The sequence below is a fragment of the Hyalella azteca genome, unplaced genomic scaffold, assembly GCF_000764305.2.
Source record: "Hyalella azteca isolate HAZT.00-mixed unplaced genomic scaffold, Hazt_2.0.2 contig8686, whole genome shotgun sequence".
In the NCBI taxonomy this organism is placed as follows: domain Eukaryota; kingdom Metazoa; phylum Arthropoda; class Malacostraca; order Amphipoda; family Hyalellidae; genus Hyalella; species Hyalella azteca.
In genome coordinates this window covers 59822-82626 of record NW_025938772.1, presented here as the reverse complement: position 1 = coordinate 82626, position 22805 = coordinate 59822, and the positions used below count along the sequence as shown (strand labels likewise).

General features: G+C 40.2%; 1 protein-coding gene across 1 annotated transcript; it reads right to left on the bottom strand.

The window, feature by feature from the left end:
- Nucleotides 1-4092: 4092 nt before the first annotated feature.
- Nucleotides 4093-9428, bottom strand: LOC108666639 (flap endonuclease GEN homolog 1; the record flags this gene model as incomplete). Its single annotated transcript, XM_018153551.1, has 9 exons — nucleotides 8987-9428; nucleotides 8521-8704; nucleotides 7969-8058; nucleotides 7506-7615; nucleotides 6905-7072; nucleotides 6486-6551; nucleotides 5751-5910; nucleotides 5367-5486; nucleotides 4093-4560 (listed from the first exon to the last, which is right to left on the bottom strand). Coding segments are annotated over exons 1-9 (1728 nt in total), but the record flags the coding sequence as incomplete, so codon positions are not given.
- Nucleotides 9429-22805: the final 13377 nt, after the last annotated feature.

The following is a 22805-nucleotide window of genomic DNA, read 5'->3' as shown; positions in this document are numbered from 1 at the left end:
TAGTGTGGCAACCAGTTCCGCCAATCTTGTTCAGAACGTCCGTACGATCCACTCTCGTCTGTCACCTGTATTCTGCATGTGGTCACCAAACGTGACCTAGTCCTCATTCAAAGGTCGACAAACAAGTCGCTTCTCCTCAACTCGAGACGGAAAAAATAACACGTCGTACGTAGCGTAGCTGCACAACTAACGCGTCGTACGTTGCGCTGGACGTTAATCAATATGTACCGGCGGAGAAAAAGTTGAAAGCTAACCCAGGGGAAGATAAGTAGCTCCAAGAGAGAAACTATGAATTCAATCGACGTAATCAAGTAAGTAACTAAAGTAAGTAAGTAGTAGAATGGTTTACTAGCGCTTCAGCTATCAAGCTATTTCGCACAGGTCAAAAGTTAACATCACCTGGGTCTCGATTACCCAGAGTCTCAAATTAATCATCACCCACAAAGGGCGGGAGGTCTAGATGTCCAGCCACGCAGCCAGCTAAAGCTGGCTCGAAAGAAGCAGCGTTAACACCTCAAAGAGACGAAATGACAAGGAGGTAAAGGTGAAAAGCAACAGAAACGAAGACACTCTAACAGACTGACAAGTGGTCGCTTACACGGGACGTCGGCCGCCCGCCCGAGAGAGACAGAGAAGGGAAATGTAAGGAATCCTGCCTACATAATACCTTAACCCCACAACTGAGACCTGCAGTCAGACACCGCGAGTTCAGCGATGGGGCGCTCAGGATCAATCCCCCTAGGAGCGCAAAATTCCATAGGACTTCTGACGAGCACAGACACGTGTCAGAAGTCCCCCCTGAGGGGGCTCGACGTAATCACCTATAAGAATAGCCCTCTTTTATCAATCGTTAAATAAAGAGTCTCTCCTTCGCTGGACACTTCGCTCAACTGCGCGTAATATTTAATATCAATTCAAGTTTTGAAAGGAAAAATTATATATTGTCAAAAAAAGAGAGCTTGTCTATCGCTCACAAGCGTCTTGAATGGAATATGGCGTACAAAATGAAATCTATGACAAGCCTAAAATCTATGATAGAACGATCTCTGATCTAAAACCTATGATAGAACGATGCCCCCGATCTCTGCCGCGTCTACGTCGTGGGGGTACCCTGGCCTGCGTGTCGGCCGGATACCCGGCGTACTCCTGGGTCAGGCCAAACGGCAGAGGCCCCCCGCCCGGATTGCTGCCGGACGGAGGCTCCTTTCTTCATTTTTTTCGCCCAAGGGTTGGGGAACCTCGGCCTCCCCTACCTTCCACCTGCATCTTTTGGCTGCTTATCTTTCCCGGGACACCTTATGGCCTTCCCTCTTCTCACCTTATCTTCCTACTCGTCCTTCTCCTCCTGAACCAGAGTATCCATCCCAACCCTGGCCAACATCCCTGCTCAGTCTGCTCCCTCCCAGTTACGTGGTGAGGTTATTCGTTGCTGTGCTCCAGGAGCAAAGCCTGGACCCACAAACGATGCTCAGGCCTGCGCTCCATCCATTTATACTCCACAGACTGGATCTGCCCTACGTGAAGACAGTCTGACCCCCCTCCCTTCCGCCCTCCCACGCTGGCTCCCTCCCACCTCTCCGTCCTCCAGTTCAACTGCAATGGGAATCAATCCAGTGCAGTTGAACTCGCTGCTTACCTCGCCCAGAACGTCGTGGCGATTACCTGTCTCCAGGAGACCAAGCTATCAGCTGCATCTGGATCCCCAGTGGAGGCCTCGCTTCCTCGCCCCCGCCGTTCGGGGTATCCCAGCTCCGCTCGGGATACTGTAGCTCCATGGCGTCCTACACCTCTAGGACCGGACGATCCTCTAGCTCCGCCTGCCCCTAGTGCGGGGATCCCCTGTAGTCCGTCCAGCATCCCTTCGCCTGCCCCGCCTTCCCCACGTCCCTCAGCGTCTCATCATTGTGGGACAGTCCCGTGGAGGCTGCGGCGTTCCCGGCCACTCAGCATCTGACAGTTGCTGCGTTCAGAGCTGAGCGACTGGACGGATGCGGAGACGTGACATGCAATTAAATTGACAGGATCTCCTCAATTATGGCGCCTCTTGGAAATGGATTCGACAAGCTTGTGTCCAAATTTCAGTTTAAGTCTGTCAGCTAACGAAGTCTGCACTAGAAACGGCGAAATAGAATCGTAATAACGTGAATTATCCGTACATTCTTTCCTGGGAGGAGGAGACTGAAATTCCGACGCGAGGCTCAGCGCGCGCGTTTCTCCGCTTTTTGCCTCCCCGGCAGGCGGATCTTGATTGAATTTTCCCAGAGCTGACGAGCTGGACCTAGAAGCATCCGGACTGAGAGGTGGTTTGCTGTAATAACTCGTCTTATAAGACGTGGTCCTTGATGATACATCACATTTCTCTTCATGACACGAGGTTGAAGAACCTAGATCATCATCGTGAATCAAAGGGATTTCAGATATCGAGTTTGCTTTGATATGCGAAGGTGCAGGCAAAGAGGAATCATTGGATGAGGACGACGAGTATGGAGTCATAATCTGCCGCAGACTCTGATCACATGGCACCGAAAGATCGGAAGCGTCACACACTGCTGGACTTAGGAAGGCAGGAGAAACGCTTGACAAATTTACGCTGCCTGAGGTCGCGCGGTCGTTAGAAACGGAATCTTGACAAGAAATTTTCTCAGATATTGTCAAATCTGAAGACTGGAAGGCCTGGTTGGAAGTGTTCTCGGGTGTACCATGAATTTCATCAGAGGAAGAGCAATTAATTTCTCTGTTTTGTAGCTTCAAATTTTTAGAGCTTTCGAAGTTAGATGTAACCTCAGGGCTCCGAAGGAAGCTATCAGAGTCCAGCCAATGGCAGGTGACGAGATCAAATGTTAATTTATATGTGGAGCCTTTTGCTCTCCTAGAACACTCGGGAGTGGAAGTAACATTTCGTTCTTGACCATGAATTTTTTCAAGGCTCCGGCAGCAATTCTTAGAAGTAGAGCTCGAGTGCGGTTTTGTTTCCGTCGCTTTGCAGTTGCACAGAAAATGTTCTGAAGCTGAAGAGGTTTCAAGCGATGCGAAGTTTCCGACATCGTTTTCAGGATGAGCGAGGCAAGCCGGGATCATCGAACGTGCAGAGGCTGTCTTTCCTTCGATTGATGCATGCGTAATATTTCTTATTTCTCCTCCTTGGTCACTTTCGTCAAGCTCCTCACAGTTAAAGGACTCAAACAAATCCACTGATAAGTTTCGTTCTGCTTCATCACTTACAGTACACTTCCGATTCGTCATGTCAAAGTGTGAGTGACATGATGATAAAATCTCTGCTTTTTTTGGCGGAAGATCTGTAGTCGTTAAGTCTAAATTTCTAGAATATGATTGCCGACTGTTGCTTTCATTGCATCGGGAAGGAACATTATAACCTAAATCGTAAGTATGACAAGGCTCATCAAAATTTCGTATACTTTCAACAGAAGCGGTGGAATTTGCGTGCAGTGCTCCGAGTTTTTCGTTTTCCGTGTAGGTTCCTGAACAGGATATTTTATTTTTATCGATTGAGTTCTTATCGATGCTGCCATCAATGCTAAGCAATGAACAAATGCTTCGCTCTAACGCCGAAGGCAATAGTAGTTTTCCTTCAAAATTGTTCTCTTGTGGCGTATCTGAACTGTGCAGAGAATTATCATCGGTCTTACCGATTTTATTATTACTATAAAACTTGGTACGTTCTGCAAGAGATCCTCGAGGTTGAAATTCGTCAGAGCTGGCGTCACTTTCGGCATAACTTGCATCTTCTATACTATTAACGAAATCGATTAAAATGTCTTCCTTGGAATCAAACGAGCGATCATATGATGTATTATCCAATTTTTTAACATCACTGCGAGAAGCAACATTAGAGTCTCTCGATTTGTTCAAGACGCAGCGGTTTGAACTTGATCTTGGCAGTAAATTTGTAAACTCTTTCTTTGCGTCAACGACTTCTAAGTCATCACTCTCTTGTCGTTCTGTTATTGTCTTCAATTTTGGCGCAGTGCGTCGAGTTGAGTCTGATCGGCCAAGCCGTTTCCTTTCTTCAATATTAAATTTGATGAATCTGTCCACGACTAAAGAAACGTCATCATCATCATCGCTGTTTACCTGGACACAATCTTCATCAGCCTCGTCGAAAACAGAGAGGTCAAAATCCCCGCTATGTAAATCTCGCTCCTGTGTCGGGTTAAACTTGGACGCTTTTGTGAAGTTTGCGCTTTGCCAGTCACTTAACACTGAACTAGACTGGGAATTTACCACTGGAAATTCGCTGCTAGACAACAATGACGACTCGTACGTGCATGTGACATCATCTTCGAAATCACATTGTTTGCGTGCAGGTTTAGTACCAGAACTTGAGCCACGAAACTGAGAGTTTGAACCTGCAACTTGGTTAGCAGGTTTTAAAGCACGTCTCGTGATATCCGAGCTGCTTTTGATGCTTGGAATTTCAGTAAACTCGTCTCGACGACTCTCCCTGACGCTGGCGGAACAGAAAGGCGTTTTGTTTTCTTTCCCCTCGAAGGTTGAGTCCACGCAGAGTGCCAGGTTCGAGCCTACCTTGCCGAGCTTCAGCTGCGTACCGGGGAGCTTCTTATTTTTTACATTCCGCTTCCGTGACTGAGTCTCACTGGGTTTCTTCGTAGTTTTCTGCTTGCCTTTCCCTGAAAAATAACGACCGAAAAATCTGATTAAGGAAGAACATAATTTTAATAAGCACGAGAAGATAAACAAAACGAATAACATTTACCAACCCTGATCATGTTTGAAAGTAATCATAATTGGTTAGCTATTAAATGCTAAGCTTTTAATAAGTTTATATTAAAATTTTAAAAAGCATTTGTTCTCGTTCCGTACAGAAAATGCGATTTGGAATACAATCACAATTTTTTTCACAGAACTTGGTAAACATTTTTTTTTTTGTAATTCGAGTCATGATTTATTCGCACCAGAACCAAATGTTTCTTGTTCACGCCTAAATTACACTTTCTAAGTGATATACAGTCAAACTTATATAATCAGCGTCATGCGTACTGCGTCTATCGAGAGCTATACGAGCGTCCATTACGAGCTATAAGTTCCTCAGCAACACATTAACTTACCAACACACGTAGACAGTCGCTTAAAATATCGAGAATGGCTGCTGCCAACATTCATAACTCAGATACCGCTAGCAGAGTTAGAAATTCGCAATTTCTTCCCTCAATTAATAAATTGGCGAGATGAAGATTCTCGATTAGGGAAGAAAAACTTTCAAAGATAAACGTTAACAGTAAATCCTTTGACTGAATGTTCTGTGAATACATCAGGTGAAGTAGGTAAAGCGAGGAAAGTGTAAGGGAAGAGATAGCGTGAGGGAAGTGATAGCAAGAGGGCAATACCTGTAGAGGGAAGCAAGGGGGGCAGGGGGGAGCGTGGCACGCGTACCAACGACCGGCAAACTGAAGCGCCTTGCTGACGGCGTAGCTGCCTTCCCAGCCCAGCTTCTGCTGACACCACACCTGCAACGTCAGCAGCCTTGTATATCCTCCAGTCTAAATCAACACTTGATCTGCACCAAAGATATTTAATCGGCACCATCATCAAGCAGAATAAGAATATGGTACTTTAGTGCTTTTTAGAGAATTTCATCTTAATTTCTTTCATTCAATCTTTTTTTAGGGCTGAAATTTTGAAAAGCTTCAAGGACAAATGCTGGAAGGCTTCAAGGATAAATGTTGGAAGGCTTCAAGCTCAAATATAAGAGGAATAAAAAGCTCGCAGACCACGAAGTCGGCAACCAGGGGCTGCCCCCAGCCGAGGTCGTCCTTAAGCTGCTGAGGGATGACCAGCGGACGCTGGAACTCCGACACGACGTCCCGGAACGGGAAGCCTGGTGTCCGCACCGCGCGGTCGCGGATGGCCGCCTCTAAATCCGCCATGTCGCTGAAAAATAGAATTGTTTCAGCTAGTCTGCATAATTACAATTAATGGAAAGTCCTAGCATGGAGAAATAAATTTTCCACGCCACGAGTATGGAATGGATTTCCCTTGCTTATGAAATGGATTTAGACCATTTTTCGGTTGTACGTGGATGAAATATTAAAGGGATTCATGGATTTCAGGTCACAGAGTAATAATTTTTCTGGTGTAGCAGTCTTCTTTTCCGCGTAAAATTGCTGCATGTCACAGCAGAATATCACAAAACTAGTCGGGCTGATACAGGTTTTCCTCAACACTCCCGCAAGCTACACCAAATACAAACGTAACCACACATCCATCAAATGTACTACCCAAGGCTGTTTATGATGATAAACTAAAAAAACTTCAATGAAACTTCGGAAGGTGCCAATATACCAGCCAGGCTATAACACTGCTACTTGCACAGTCAGCAGCATTTGTTTCATATTTCAAATTGATAAATTTCATTACTAACTGGAAACATGAATATTTCAATTACAAATTTTCCTTCTTCATTAGCAAATCGCTCCCGAATAGAACTAACTAATGTCACAACTCACTCGTTTTTGCGAAACTTTGCTCGCGGTGCAGTCAAATCACGTGCACTGGAAGCCCACGTATCAAACCTGAAACGAAAATAGTTTCTGTGAACAATTTGAGCAACAAACGAATCTTCACAATCTCGCGACACAAATATTAAACCAATAGGTAATAAAACACCTTGTTCTCATGTACTCAGCCAATTGTCTATTGTAGCGCTTACCGCCGCAACCAGGCTTGTACGAGAGATTTTATGCCAGTTAATGAATCCGTGAACAATCATCCACTGGTTTTCCTAATCCACTATTTATCCGTAGATTTCTCATTTATCAACTAGCTGTAACTACTATTACCTAGCTGCTATGAACTAGCTGCACGTATGGTCGGTGATTTAGGCATATATAAAGGTACAAAACATATCATATGACTATAAACGTACTTCTGCAGCGCATCTACGCCTTCTCTGCCCCAGTGGGAGACAAGCTTGATGGCAGAGGCGACACCCACTCCTGAGACGCCTGCAGGGAGGTAGTCGCATCCCAGCAGCAGCGACAGCGCAATCAGGGCGTTACGGTCCAGGTGCAGCTTATGGTGGATGCGAGGGAGACTGGGTGAAGAGAGAACAGTTGATGAGAGGGAACAGGAGATGAGGAGAGGGAACAGGTGATGAGAAGAGGGAACAGGAGATGAAGAGAGGGAACATGAGATGAGAAGAGGAAACAGGAGATGAAGAGAGGGAACATGAGATGAGAAGAGAGAACAGGAGATGAAGAGAGAACAGGAGATGAAGAGAGGAACAGGAGATGAAGAGAGGGAACACAAGAACTCTGACATAGTGTGACAAATAGGAAACAAAATATTATGACAGGAACACGTTTTAGTGAATGGGAAAAATGGCTAGTACAGGATTAGGAAAACTGCAGCAAAAATGGGTAGGCATTAATTCCAAATTATGAAGAAAATCATACATGAAACACAGTATATCATTAATCAGTAATAATATTATATAATATAGGTTTACCATTTTCAAAGCAACTTACGTGTAAAATTCTGCTGTGGGGCGGTTGGTCCGCACTGAAAAATTCCGTAAGACACACGAGCCTCCATACAACAAGACGTCACTGTCCTCGGTGATCACAGCTTTCACTGTCTGCAAGAGTGACTTGATAAGAAATTTATCCACAACAGTGCTTGGTGTTAGATGTGGCACAGATAATTAAATTAGCAAATTCGTTTTATAGTGAAACACAAATATAATTAATTCCATACACATGCCAATACCAATCAGTTTCTGATATAGTTCAAATTTAATTAATTCCATCCAAATGTCAATATCAATTTTAGTTTCTGATGTAGCTCAAATATAATTAATTCCATACACATGTCAATAACAATTTCAGCTCCCGATATGGCTCAAATATAATTAATTCCATACATATGTCATTTAACAATTTTAGTTTTTGATAGAGCTCAAGTTTAATAAATTTCATACATAAGCCATACTTGAGAATAAAGCAAGGCAGCACATGTCGCCTCCGCCTCTCCAGCAGCCTGCACCCAGGGCACTCCTAGCAGGCGGAACAGCTCGCAGCACTTTGTGGTGCAAGATTGAAGATTTAATTAGGAACTTTAATTTAATAGAGAATAAAATGGGAAAAATAGAAGTTAAGGTCATATAAATCCTACCTGATTTGTATATGTATGTTCAAATACAAATTTCATTGAAAACCTGAAAGTAGGGATATCTTATTGACAATTTTCTTTTTGCATTTCTCTATTTGGCAAATCAGACTTTAGTGGAAAAGAAATAAGAAAATGAACAATGAGATATACTTTTTGGCCTTCAGTGAAACTTGTATTAAAAACAGCTTCTGCCTTACTATGCTGATATGTTCAAGTAGTATTTACTAATGAATAATAAAGATTAATTGAAGCTAGAAAAAATGCAATTGATACCGGTAAGTGTTTTTATATGGTTGAAATACAAAATAAATCAATATTTTAAAATTATTTTCAGATAACTAAAGAGCACAAATAAAAAAAATTCCATCTCACTTCTTTGAGTACTGAGTTAAACTGTCTTCTGCTGGGTTGTTTTGTGGAGCTGCTTCTGCCATGTCCCCGGGCTTGATTTCTTGCCTGCATGGTGCTTGCCTTGAGCTCGGGTGGAGCTCCTTCAATAACAAACACTGGCAACACGCCTACACTTAGCAAGCTCAGCGTACGAAACACCAAGTTCCTGAAAGAGCAAATAAAAAGAGATCAAATGAACAGAACAAAGAGTTAATTTTGTTGACCTTCTCTCTTTTGAGTTAGTTATATTGAAAACAAAGCAATCATCTTCTTTAAAACTATCACGTTATAATTAATCACAGATTTGTAATGAACTGTTCATAAGTATATCAATTTAAATGATTGAAAATATGGTTAGTCAATTTTTCAGAGACCTTGAACATTTATGAAAGTATGGCAAAGAGAGCTTCAAAAGGACCTTAAGTTGTGAGGTAGAATTTTTGATTACCTGAGATGAGGCTTGATGACCGAGTGCATGTTAACATTGGCTTGCGAGTCACAAACCCAGCATGACAAGTCAATGGCAACAGCCTGCCCAGCCAGTGATACACCAACATCTTCAACAATTGAAGGTGTAGAGACATCAGGAGATCTCGTCGGATTTGTAATGGTAAGGTTATCCAATTTGTCTTCTAAGGCTGTAAATTCATCAACCCTTTCCTCATGGCCTGATGGATGACATTTCCCATCAAGACAGGAGTTTCCAGGCAAATCTGATGCTGGTGATCCCAAAATAGGAGCCCCAGCACTTCCAATAGCCACCACTTCACCTGTTGAGCTCAGAACAGTCCAGAGGTTTTTCACTCCCATTGAGAAATGGTTTATGGTTTTGAGATTGATACCAAAAAATGTGATTACACTTAAATTGTAATATACAGCTAAATACAACCTGAAAATTAATAGAAAAATTATGATATTCTAAAGATATATATTATATACATAAGTAAGTATAAGATAGCAGAATAAGCTTGTTTAAACATGGGTGGTTAATGACAAGAGAAATCATTGATTCAAATTTTCAGGATCAAACAATATTCTTCAGATGACTCCCTGGAGTTTCTGAAGTTCCTTAAACCTGAATTTTGATCAACCAACATCATCTGAAGAATATTTTTTGATCCTGAAAATTTGAATCAATGATTTCTCAGGTCATTAACAACTCATGTTTAAACATAATATACATAAGTACACAAAATGCAATCCAGTTTCAACGAATGATCAATGAATGATCAATGAATGATCAATGGATAGATACCTACTATCACAACTATAAATCAATCCAATTTTTTCCAAAGAGAAGCATGAGAGAGGAAAGGGGTGCCCGGGTGAGGACTGAAGGTGTAGCAGACAGTACAAATCTTGGGCCTAAGAAACACTCTGAGGAACATTGTAGCTTTCCACTCTACCATTCATATAAAAATAATCACAAAACTGCACTAGATCTTTTTGATGCATAGCTAGGTTATCTTATCACAGTACAAGAGCTTTCAAAGTAATCTACTTGTCATGTATATGCAAGTTAACAATAAAATTTATGTTTTCAGTCAGCAGCTTTTTTCCTGAACCATCAACTGAGCCGGGAGCCCTGCTACCAAGTAGCTAAGCCTAAGATACTCCAGCATTTTGATTTCATTTTTGTTTAAAATATTGCAGTGAAAGGTTGTGCAATGCACAAGCCTAACCCATTCACCGGCAAGCATTGAAATATCCAGAAATTAAAATTTCAGAAACCACTTCAAGAAAGTAAGATGTATTATACATTTACACAAATTATTTAGGTATTCATAATTCATATGTATTTTTAAGAATTTTTGTACTGGAGGTTTAAATTGCACTTGAAGAAAAATTTGCAAATGCAGTCATAACATAAAATTAAAATATATTTTTTATAACTAAAATTTAGTTTATGCAGATGAAAAAATTAATAACCTTGAAAGTTAATTTAGTTCAAATCAATTAATTTACATTAAAAAACTACATATATAGCCTATTATACTTTTGCCCTTTAAAAAAATGCAGAAAGAGACAAAGAGTGTCGATTTTATTGTCCAAGTCAAAACTTTCATTTAAATGCTCATGTTTTAATTTTTGGACAAGGCAGGTGGTGATGCTATGAATGGAACAATGATCAGATAATTAGTGATTGACTGAGGTGTGATAAAGAAGCCTCAAACACAAACAGGAAGCCGTGGTAGGTCTCTAAACCATCTCTTTGTGTTTGTGAGGCAATTTCAAGAGGGCAGAGGCCTGTGACCACCTTCTAAAGTAATAGCCCATGAAAGGGTTAAGGCCATCCAGATTCATTGGAGTTGGAGCTTTGGAGGACTTCTTTATTCATGTGTTGGCATGACCATTGAGCATTGACCTTTGACCACAGCACCACTATCATGATACCATCAAGTTCATCAACCATGTCAATGATGTCATGCCTAGTCCAAGAAAGGTGACAAACATTGCTCATTTAAAATCAGACAAGCAAATTCATGGTTTCACCCGCCTTGTTCGCCCTCAGCATAGCCGCCCCCATTAGGTTACACGCGCAGATGGTGCACCCCAGGTGACTGCAAACTGAAAGGCTAATGGTAGCACTCAGGATTGAAAAGGCCCGGTCGGTCCGCCCAGCAACTACACAAATGCAGTATGCAAATGCAGCAACTACACAAATGCACTTGAAAAAAAAAGTATCAAATGCAGTCGTAACACAAAATACATTTTTAGCGCATTTACTCATTTATGGAAAAAATGCACTATTGTGCTTGCCATGTCCGCATGTCCGTCTGTCTGTCTGTCCATCTGTCTGTCCATGACCTCAAGTTTTTGTTGACAAGAAAATGCGCTCTCTGTCCCTCACTGCAGTGAGTACTGAGTTATATTTTTTATAACTAAAATTTAGTTTATGCAGATGAAAAAATTAATAACCTTAAAAGTTAATTTAGTTCAAATCAATCAATTTACATTAAAAAACTACATATATATTAATACTTTGGCCCTTTAAAAATGCAGAAAGAGCATCAATTTTATTGTCCAAGTCAAAATTTTCATTTAAATGCTCATATTTTAATTTTTGGACAAGGCAGGTTGTGATGCTATGCATGGAACAATGATCAGATAATTAGTGATTGACTGAGGCATGTTAAAGAAGCCTCAAACACAAACAGGAAGCCGTTGTAGGTCTCTTTGTGTTTGTGGGGCAATTTCAAGTGACCTGTGACCACCTTCTATGGTAACTTGCCCATGAAAGGGTAAAGGCCATCCAGATTCATTGGAGGACTTCTTTATTCATGTGTTGGCATTGATCATTTACTTAGGCTTCAGTATGCATTTTTACCTGCTTAATGAGCCTTCAAGGCATGGCCTGTTATATTGTGGAATAAAATGTTAGTTTTTAACCAGGTTTGGTTCAGATAAATGTCAGCATTTATTAGCAATAGTGACAAACCACAGATTTATTGAATTGATTATTTTTTAATTTCCTCTTCTGCTCAAAATTTATGTCAATATCCTATGAATGACAATACTGGAACTGGTATCCTTGATACTGTACTGGTCAGTCTACTTATGAGGCTATAACTACAAGTGACCAGCAAACTGAGCAAAGTACTCCACTGACAGAAGTCCCCCTAGCATGGTCTCCAGTTCACCTTGACCTTGGTATGTCTCCAGTGGCCAGGATTGGAATTTTTCAACTCCACATCATGGTGGTGTTTGGTGAGAATGTAACAGCCACAAGATGCCAGTGCCAAGTGTGCATCACCACACAAATGGAGAAAGAAGACCTGACACATCATATCAAAGTGAAAGAGGCAAAGCAGAGTTTTTTTAGACTCTTCCTTTAGCACAAGTTATTTTCAAAAATTTCAAGTCCTATAAATACAATTAGACCAGTAAAGTACTGTGGATACCACTCGGGCTTGAGCCGCTTGGCACTAGGTCTCAATATCATAACTCTCATTTACTCTGATACCATGAGGCATGAGCATGATACACTCTCATACCATGATATGCAGCCCTAAATTAGGGCTGCAACTAGAGCTTCTTGCCATTTACGGAACAGCAAGATTTCCGCAAGATGAATTACATCCTATTTAATTGATAACAAAAGTGCACAATCTGGTCACAAGATTCCAATTGTATTCAAAATTTGGCATGTTGGGGCCACAAGATTTCAGCTAGCTACAAGTAGGAAAATTCCAATCGTGTCATAATATAAAAAAGCCAGCATTATCATATATAAGAAATTCGCTTAAGTTTTGAGTTGGTAAGGAAATTAAAAGTGAGTGAACTATGCAGAAAATTGCATGTGCAATTCACACTATGCAGAAAATTGCAATATGCACCTGGATTGCACCACAACACCACTCGGCACTCACCACTGCTGGCACTGCACCAGCACCATGTCATACCAAGTGCAAGAAAGGTGACAAACATTGCTCACTTAAAATCAGACAAGCAAATTCATGGCTCATGCAAAATTGCAAATCAACTGATAGGCTGATTTGCATGAATTAGGTTTAGTTTAGGTAGGTACTTTCAGTTGCAACTCAGGAAAATATTGTGCAAAGTTTTGCAACTCAAGTCTCAACAAGTTAAGTAGGTATCATTTAAAGATCTTAAGTCTTCAGAAAAGTGAGTGGAAACTGGAAACCAGAGAATTTATTCTATTTATAATCTAATTATTTTTTTTTTTTTGTTATTTGAACAAATAACAATGATAGGCCTATTTCACTTATTTGCAGACATTTTCAGGTTGATAACTAGGTTGCCAAATGACATTTTTTATATATTATGGTGTTTTGAATTTGAATTATTGATTGAAATCACCTTCATTCATTGTTCATTCAAAGGATAGCATCACTTGAAATTTTTAAAGGACGTGATTGGAAACCTCGAGTCAACTCAGTCAAGCCATAGCGGGCCAGCGGCATAGCCAGCCTATTAGGTACTGTCTATACAAGGCAATAATAGGTCCCAAACTTCGTCAGAAGGTCCCTTCATGCCGCTTGCCCATTTCCAGAACGGCAGCTGATCATTGGCGTTCTCATTTTTGAACCGAGAGGGCCTTTTACAGTTTACAGAGCAGAGCTACGGAGTACGGTATTCGTCAAAACACAGGACGGGTGCACACTGCACAGATCCTGCCGAGTGCCGAACGGTTGTTTGAAGAATGCGCCAGATTTACAACTCTGACTCTGAGTCTCTGACTGCGACTTCGTTTCCGCGGATTCCAATGTGGCCCTTGATCCAGCAAAACACAACCCCGTCAAGTCCCATGACCATTAACCTTTGTATTTCGAAGACATGATGCGATGAGACGAGGGTATTATGGCGGGCAATCCACAGGATACAATTTACGGATGAAAACCAACGTTTTTCAGTAAAATCCTCTACTTATTACTTTGGGTATTCTTCTAAAATGAGGAAAATTTCATATTACGTGCAACTTGGTATAGAAAAAGGCTTCAAATCACAGCTTATCGAAAGCAAAAATATATCTCTAACCCTCCCCCCCATAAACACAAACATATATGAGTAATGTTCAGAAACTTCATTATTCAGACAATACGGCCCTTACATTTTTATGAGTCTATATAGGCGGCTAAAGCTTTTTTCTCCTTCTTTTTCAAAGTTGTTGTTAGCTCAACATCCATGCTCAGCATCAGCCTGTCATGCTCCAGCTGATATTATCAATTCCAGACTGTATGGAGATTACGCGGTAAAATTTTATTAAATTAAAAAAGTGGTCATTACGCGGTAAAATACAATTTAATTTGTGAGTGTTTGTGAAGAAGAAAAATTTCTATGCCATTGAATTCGAGCATGACTATTCAAAGAAACCAGCAGGCGTGTAAACTCGATTTGAACTTTTAAACAGGAGAGTCACTTGAAACGTGAGGGGGTGGTGGATGGACGTGAGGGAGGTGTGATGCTTCTGGGTTGTCTGTTTCTTTTAACGTTATTTGCAGTTTCCGAAGTTCTATGATCCCTGCAACGTTCCATGATCAGCGTGGCATTTTTTGTCACTAGCGAGCAACGACCTTATTTTCTCATTGACCGCGACCATGTCGAAATAAATAATTTTTAATTCAGATTTGTTACTATTTTTTGAACTCGTGGCCTGATTTCTGGCAGATACACGCAAGAAACTGTTCGTCAAAAACTGCGTTCGTTAATCTTATCACTTGGAATATATGAAAAGTTTTTAGAGTTAGTGCGTTTACCATCATAGATCTTATTACGATTAAGCGTTTGCTTCTCTCTAGTCGGTAATATTCCATATTGCGGTCGCCGCTGCGGTATTAACGAAATTTTCACGCTATAAATAAATGATATTGCGTGCGATGTCAGACAATTTTTTTCTCATTCGCTGTATCGCAACTGCTGAGTAATAGAATAATAGTGCCGCATTTGCTGCCGCCGAAATAATTTACTTCGAATTACTCGTACGCAGAATAACCAGAATAACTGCTTTTCAGCTGGCCCGACAACCACGACGTCGTCAGACGGCCCCACTACCTAGTCTCCTGGCCTTAAAATCACGACTTCGTCTGCTGGCCTCACGACCTCGGGCCCTACAACCTGATCTCCTGGTCTCAAAATCATGAACTCGTCTGCTGGCTTCACGACCACGACCTCGTCAGCCCCAAATTAAATGTATTCTAATGAGATAGACATTACAAACTGATCTTTTGGTTTAAACGCTTTAGAAGACCGTCGTAGAGGGGCGGGCACTAATTGATGTAAATTAGCCATGAAAAGTAAGTCATGAAACGGAACCTGATTTGTATGAATTACCTGCAACCAAGGAAAATATTGTATAAAGTTTTGCAACTCAATGAGTTTGATAAACAATAGAGGTTGATTATTGCAGGGTATCAAACGTATTGTTATTTGCAATTTTGATAATAAAAGAAAAGATACTAAATATAGATAATATTGAAAACATGAGATCTTGACATAAGTTGAAAGCTTCTCATAGTAATTGACGCAAATAACTCCAATTTAATTTATACATAGAATCCTGCCTGCGCGCAAGTCATGATTTTTTTTTGCAAGAAAGTCGATAAAATGACACGCCAGGACTTACAAAAATGAAATATTTTGAGGCTTTTAAGTCTAAATAAATGTGATCAAGCCTTTTAGTCTGTCTACGGTCCTCTTCATATAAACATACATAATTCTTCGCGTTTTATTAGCAGTGAATTAAATTTAGATTCTTCAAACTGCTATTCCGGTCTTGCGACTGTTCCGAACCAAGGCCGAACTGGGAATCATGATGAATCCAGATCAGCCGCTATACTTTTTTTTACTTTTTTTCTTTTTCTCTCTTCTTCTTCGCTTTGACCTCAAACCCCCCTGTATATACGTGATTATACAGCAGCAGCAGCAGCATATCAAAGATGGAGAGTGTATAAGTATAGCGTCCGCTTCGCTGGCTGCAGGCACACAGAAAGTGAGCCTCTCCTGCCGAATTAACCGACAAAAGTTAAAAAATTTTAAATTTGACCAATCATGCACTAAGAGAAATGTGTGGAAGTCTTTCAAAATATCAATGCATTTTTGCTCCTGCGTGGGTCATCCTGGCCCATTTTTGCCGGGCAAAAAAGCTGATTAGTCTTACGTACAAAAAGTCTGTCGCTATTCATACAATATGACTTATTAATTGTTCTCAGTGTAGTATGCTCAGCAGTTCTATTGCCAAGCGCCGACTTTATCGAAAACTTCAATAATAATTGTCCTAATATTTTTTAATGGAAATAACTGTCATTTCCAACTTACAAAGGGAATGTACTAACTCACGTGCAAATAAGCTTTGATTTTCAGTTGATTGTTAATAATTTTCAGGCATAAATTAGTATTACGAGTCAGTTAAACCTTTTAAGTAATACCAGTGCAAATTATTTATGCTTTTAAAACGCTTCTTCCGCCGAATAATATACTTCGATTCTGCCATCTTCATTGCTATTGGAGGCAGACGGGAAGAGATCTAAGTTGTTCTATTCTATCGTTAATTCAATTTCATGGACTCGCGCAAGATGTGCAATTAATAATTGTCAGTGCGTCGTCAGGCCCAATATAATGTTACTGGGTCGTTAGACCCAGTAACTAATGTGCAATAGTATAATGTAGTTACACTAGTAAAATGTGTACGAATAATTGCACTGTAGATTTTCAGAGGTGAAAGCGTTAGACGTTAAATAAATGAACTACGCAAAATGAAAGTTCTTTAAACATCAAGCGCCTTATTTCATGTTTTAAGGCCTTCCATTTTATCTAAAACTTGAAAGCCATCCACAATAATCTCTTCCATTCCACTGGGATGTTCATTTTTAGCCAGTTTGTCAGTGGTTCACGCCGAACTGGATCGGTGGATAATCAAGAGCGGTATTCTAGGGAGGGCTGGAACCAGGCGGGGCGTCGGGGGCCGGTCTGTTCATTGTGGATGTCGTGTTCAGGATTCGCCCAGACACGAGATCGTCCAGCTTCCTGGGTGAACAGAAATATCAAAAATTATCAGGTGAACAGAAATACCAAAAAATTACCAGGTGAACAGCAATACCAAAAACGAAGATCTTAAGCATAGTGTTCAATTCGAAGCTCATTTAGTTAGAATTGCTCTTCAATGTTGATTAGAATTGCGAGGGATTTAAATTTCAGCGTGGAAAAATAGGATAAAACATAAAACCTGACTCATTTTTGATTACTAAAATTCGCATTTGTTTAAATAGTAACGAAATATTCAGAGAAAAATTACTACTATGCAGTTGTGTTTAAATGTTTCACACGAATATTAGTCAACATGTTAAATGCCTCGTTTAAAAGTAAATGCATTATCAGTATGTTTAAATTATTGAAAGTTAATCACGAATTTTAAAGAAATAAAAAACGCTTTGTAACTTGACCAAATCATCAACGAAAACTTACTTTTCGGAGACTTAGCTTCTTCATCAGATCAACACAATTCGGAAGGAATACAAGTACAATCAACAGGGAACGCCAAATTCACAAGAAATATATATACTGAGCGCCGAACAAACCGGATAAGGAACATAAAAAACACATCTATGGGCAATTGTAAACTAAAGCTAAATAAGACATCCTAATGCCAACGACATTTTTAATCAGAGTTCTCGCTTATGTACTGCACGATTTTTAACACATATAGGAAGATCTTTAATGGTTTAAGGGGGAAATGATTTAACAATTAGTAACGCCTTAAAATTTACTGTATCTTTAAACCGATTACATCGAATAAATAGAGTTTGGGAGGCTGCGAACATTAACTAGAGTAATATATTGTGTCAAAAAACGAGTCTTAAAGTTTTGGCCAACTGAACAGAAATACCATATTTCGTGATATTTGACGTCAGCCTTCCACCTATTTATTAACAAAAATTTCTAAAAAATAGAGCGATAAGCCCGTTAGCGAAGAAAAGCTGAAGCAAAAAATTTTATTCGGCCACCAGGCATAACTTCGTTTCCGCGGCATGTTTCATTCCTTTAAGTGAAGTTTTAGGTCCATATTATGTTTACGTCTCGGCAATTTTCTGGCAATCAGCAAGTGGTCTCAGCTCTCAAATATAACAAAAGATTGAGCACACGGAAGCCTTGATAGTTCATCCTGCAACGCAGCAAAAGATCCCCAGTCCGTGACACGCAATAAAGTTGTTCTTCTAAAATCTAACATATTGGCAAAAGGTGAAGAGGCCCAGGGTATCTGAGAAAGGATATTGCTTTTAAGGTGATGTGTCGCGTCGAAGGCGACTAAACTGAGCCTCAAATGTGCCAGTGTGCGACGTCCAGAGAACTAATTTCTAAACGAATGTTTTTACTACACCGAAGGAAAACTGACCATGGATTGATGTCCACGTGGAATCCTAGATGGGCAAAATTAATAGAATGCCTGGCGCATAATAGACCGCAGTTCGAATAATTGTGATTAGAATTTACGTGGATATTCAGGATTCACATGCCGTCTGAGGTCACTGATTTCAACTGCCTGGAAATGGGATGGAGTGGAAAAACCGAAGGTTGCCTCAAGTCTCGTTATTGCGTTCAAGAATTTAAGCTATTAACTAGTTATTAGGGGTTTCGATTTCGAAGATCAGGCACAGAAGACTAAGATCATTCTTAATGCAATACTTTAAAGCGATATGAAAGCCGCAACACACACGAAAAAATTAAATAGGAGTAAAATATAATGGAGTAAATTGACCAATATATTTGAACGCCCAGGAACAATTAACATGAGCTTCCGGATAGAGTTTGATGCTTAATCACTAACAAAAATTAACCATCACAACAAACCTCGTTAAGAAGGCCAACCTTATCAGACCAGGAAGTAAAGTAATTAACGGTAGAAAGTAATTCAAAATGTAGCTTAGTACTCAATGTCTTTACAATGAACATTGAGCATTGTCTTTGCACCTGCATTGTTCATTGTGGGGAATAAAGCAAGTGCTCGAAGGCGAAAATGGGGTTCGTCTATTTTGAGACGATTTATTGAATCCACCTTTATGATGAATCAACATTGAATCCCTCAAAGCGAATCAAGAAATTTTAATCTCCCTTCAGAAGAGAAGGATCAGTAATGCACATGCATTTTTCATGGTTTGTAAAACATTTTTTTTTCGTATTATTCCGTCATTGACCAGCATTGCTAATGACCGATGCCTTGCCTGGAAGATATTGTCATGGTAATGCGTATATTTACGTACTGCTGCACCACGCTGCAAGAACAGAGAAGATAGAGTCGGGATCCAGAGAAGAGGCACTATTTTTATTGATAATCAAACTTTTCTTGCGTTCCCACGTAACGTGTGTTCTCTTAAGTTTCTGTTGCAATATCATTGAAATTCAAAGCTCTTCAATGAATAAATAACAATTACACGGCCAGATTTTTCGTCCACGAGCTTAAAAGGTTTTACTGCAAATTCCCTAACAAAGGTCTACGGTAGTTTTTGCTGCAATCAATCCCTGATTTAGTGCCCATTTATCAGGGGTTGGTGCGAATGCAGCAATGAACTAATCGCCTCCTGATTAGCGGGTCCAATCCAAGACAATTTTCGTAGACGCCAAGTCTATCCAGTAGCGTAACGGTCAAGTTGTGATGACAACCTTTTGTCAGCAAACAGATCGTTAATAATATAATCAAGGGATCCACTTTTTTTGCTTTTTAATCCTTAATCCAGGCGTTCAGAACATCTCGTTTTATCTCGCATTCTGATGAATTATCTCGTCTTGTCTGAAGTTTTTATGGCAAGTCTCTTTTTGTATTTTTTTGTCTCGCAAAGTTCCATTATATCTTTGACTGAAGTTTCGAATTTTGCAATATAAATTATTGTCAAGATTTTTAATAACGTATTTTATTCACAATTTTTTCTCCTTTGCCTCGTTCTTTTCCGGGATATTTCTCGTCTCGTCTCGCTGTCCCGGTTCATTTCAAGACATTCCGTGTCACTTGAATCTGTCATTGAATTGATAGGCCGCAAACATCATGGCCGGGGCTTGTTGCGGCGGCGGAAGGATTTGCTGCGCGTCATTTTGGCGCGCTGGTCGTCGCCGCGGTCCAGGATCTCGGCCAGTGGGTGCGCCGGGCTGCTGCCGGCAGGTCGGTCGCGGCGCAGTCCTCGTGAGCGTCTGTGAGTACTTTATTGTTATAATGATAGTAAAAAACATTTTCATTATTAATAGCGCGATTATAATCATTAAAAACAAACTAGCATTTTCAAATTATCTGAACATAAAGAGCACGAAATATTTGATGAAGTCTCAAAATTAAAATGCATTTATTGCTCCATCACGTGGGCACCTAAATGACGAGCTCGTTGCCAACAACTAAACAAGTTAATTGATTTACCCCATATTGAAATCGAAAAAACATTGTTCTCTATATTCTTGGTAATCAACTTATACAGTTGGCAATCAACGAATATATGAGAATCCCTGATCCCCACAAGTCAGCCCCATTGGAATATTCGATTTCAATTAATTTTTAAGGAATATTTCATGATGAAATTGATACGGAATTGCCTGAATAAGATTATGGGGCAGATGTCACAAATTTCAGATCTAAGTTAATTGGTTTTAAGTGACATTGGTGAAAATAGAAGTATTATTAATTTGCCCCAAACAGTTGCGAGACACCACTACAAACACCATCATGACAGGCCACGAGAGTTGACATATCAGGAATACCCACAACCCGGTCTGAGACTGGAAAGTATCGATGAAAGATCAGTAGCATTTCTGTATTACTAGAAAATTCATAGTAGCATTATTGTATTCCTGCAAAATTTATACTATAGGATTCCTGCAGAATTTTTAATAGTATTTCAGTATTCCTGCAGAGTACATAAAAGCAAGCACTTTAATAGATGTAGGCTTCGCATAACTGAGTCTGGCGGGGAGTCAAGTGCGGTTCACGAGTTGAAAATTGAACTGTAACTGCAAGTAACGACAAGCAAACAGTTTCGGTGACATTGCCTTGATCTGTGTGCTTCACATCAAACTTTATACAGACCGATATTATTAGACTCTCACCTGAATGTTGATGGATGGCATCAATGTTATCAGGTAGCTTGACACGTTATGTAGTGCACCTCCCAGCATCACCACTAGAATTCGATAGCATCACCGATGTCACCACTAGAAGTTGATAGCATCACCAATATCACCACTAGAAGTTGAAAGCACACCCGAGTGTCACCACTAGTGCCAGATTGAAGTACTACGAAGTGTCACAATTAGTATTTCAAAGCACCACGTTTTGTCACCACTACAACTTATTAGCAGCGAATGGCACCACCAATAGTTCAACTCATAACAAAGTTTCACCACAAGTGCTCGAGTAAGAACCGACAAGCCTTTCCAAATATCCGGGATTATTCATAGTAAGCGTGTTATTCTGAATAATCATAAGCGGGTTATTATTATTCACCAAGTTAACAATTAGAAATTATGGCAGCAGAACTAAGCCTCAGCACGAGTTAGTCTTCTTATTCCATGATGTGCGAGAACATAGCATTCATTTTTAAAAATCTCTATTACCATGCAACGAGCTATACACAGCTTACCCATCAAGCTTTTCCTCAGCTTCGGCTCATTTGGTCTCTGAATAATGATATTTTAGTTTCACATATTTATTCTAACAAGCTTTCTTGGTTTCATATCAGTACACTGATTGGTTGCCTCACTCACACTTCCGATAATCGCAGTTAATGTTTCTGTACATCAAAAAACCAAGCCCAAGTAAAAAAAAAAGCATTTTCATGCTTACATTTCTTTTGGACACTTGCCTCGCATCAATAATGCATCGAAAACAGATTTGCAATAGAGCAAACTCTATACATAACCAGCAAAATGATTGCCGGTTCGATCTACTACCTGAGGCTGTAGACATTGAAAAATCACTAATTGAATGATTCCTTAAATACTCGCAACCAAAATTTGCTGCTTGCACCCTAGCCGGTCTGGGATACAGTTGCTCATGTAATTAATTGCTATCCTGAGTACACAGATTTCGAAATTTTCTTAAGCTTGAGCACAATTCAAGAAATTGGACCAAATAAGTTGTAAGTAAGACAGGATCAAGTAAATCGATATTGCATAATCGTGCGAAGCAGGTAGCGTGCTAATGCCAACAGGTCTCAACTTCACACCTATGTTCAGATTACTAAACGTGGCTGAGCACGCTAGATGGCTCATTAGCCAATGAAGTTTGCTTTAAGCAAGAGTGCCGTAAGTCCGCAGCCACTGCATTGCACGTGTAGATCTAAACCTACCCCGACTTCCCACCGCAACAAACCTAACCGGGTACTTTATACCGCAACGGGGTACTTTATACCGCAACAGGGTATTTTATACCGCAACAGGGTACTTTATACCGCAACGTGGTACTTTATATCGCAACGGGGTACTTATACCGCAAGCCATTTACTTCATCAGTGTTTTGCGGTATATCAAGCGTGGTTTGCGGCATATTTAGCCGGTTTGCGGCATATTTAGCCTTGATATAAACAATGTACAAGAATGAACACGTTTTCACCAGTATGTATATGGTACACAAGCACCTAAATGTTGCGTATTGTGTAGATGTAAGTGTAACACATGCAAATTGAAGTGAAATATGTATCCCGAAGTATCCAGGTAACCGCTGTATCAACAAATGCAGCTTTCGCAGTACCACCTCTTAACAATTCTATCCAGATGACCAATATGCAGCTACACGGAAAAAAGAAACCCGATTTGAGACACAGGAGGATGTACAC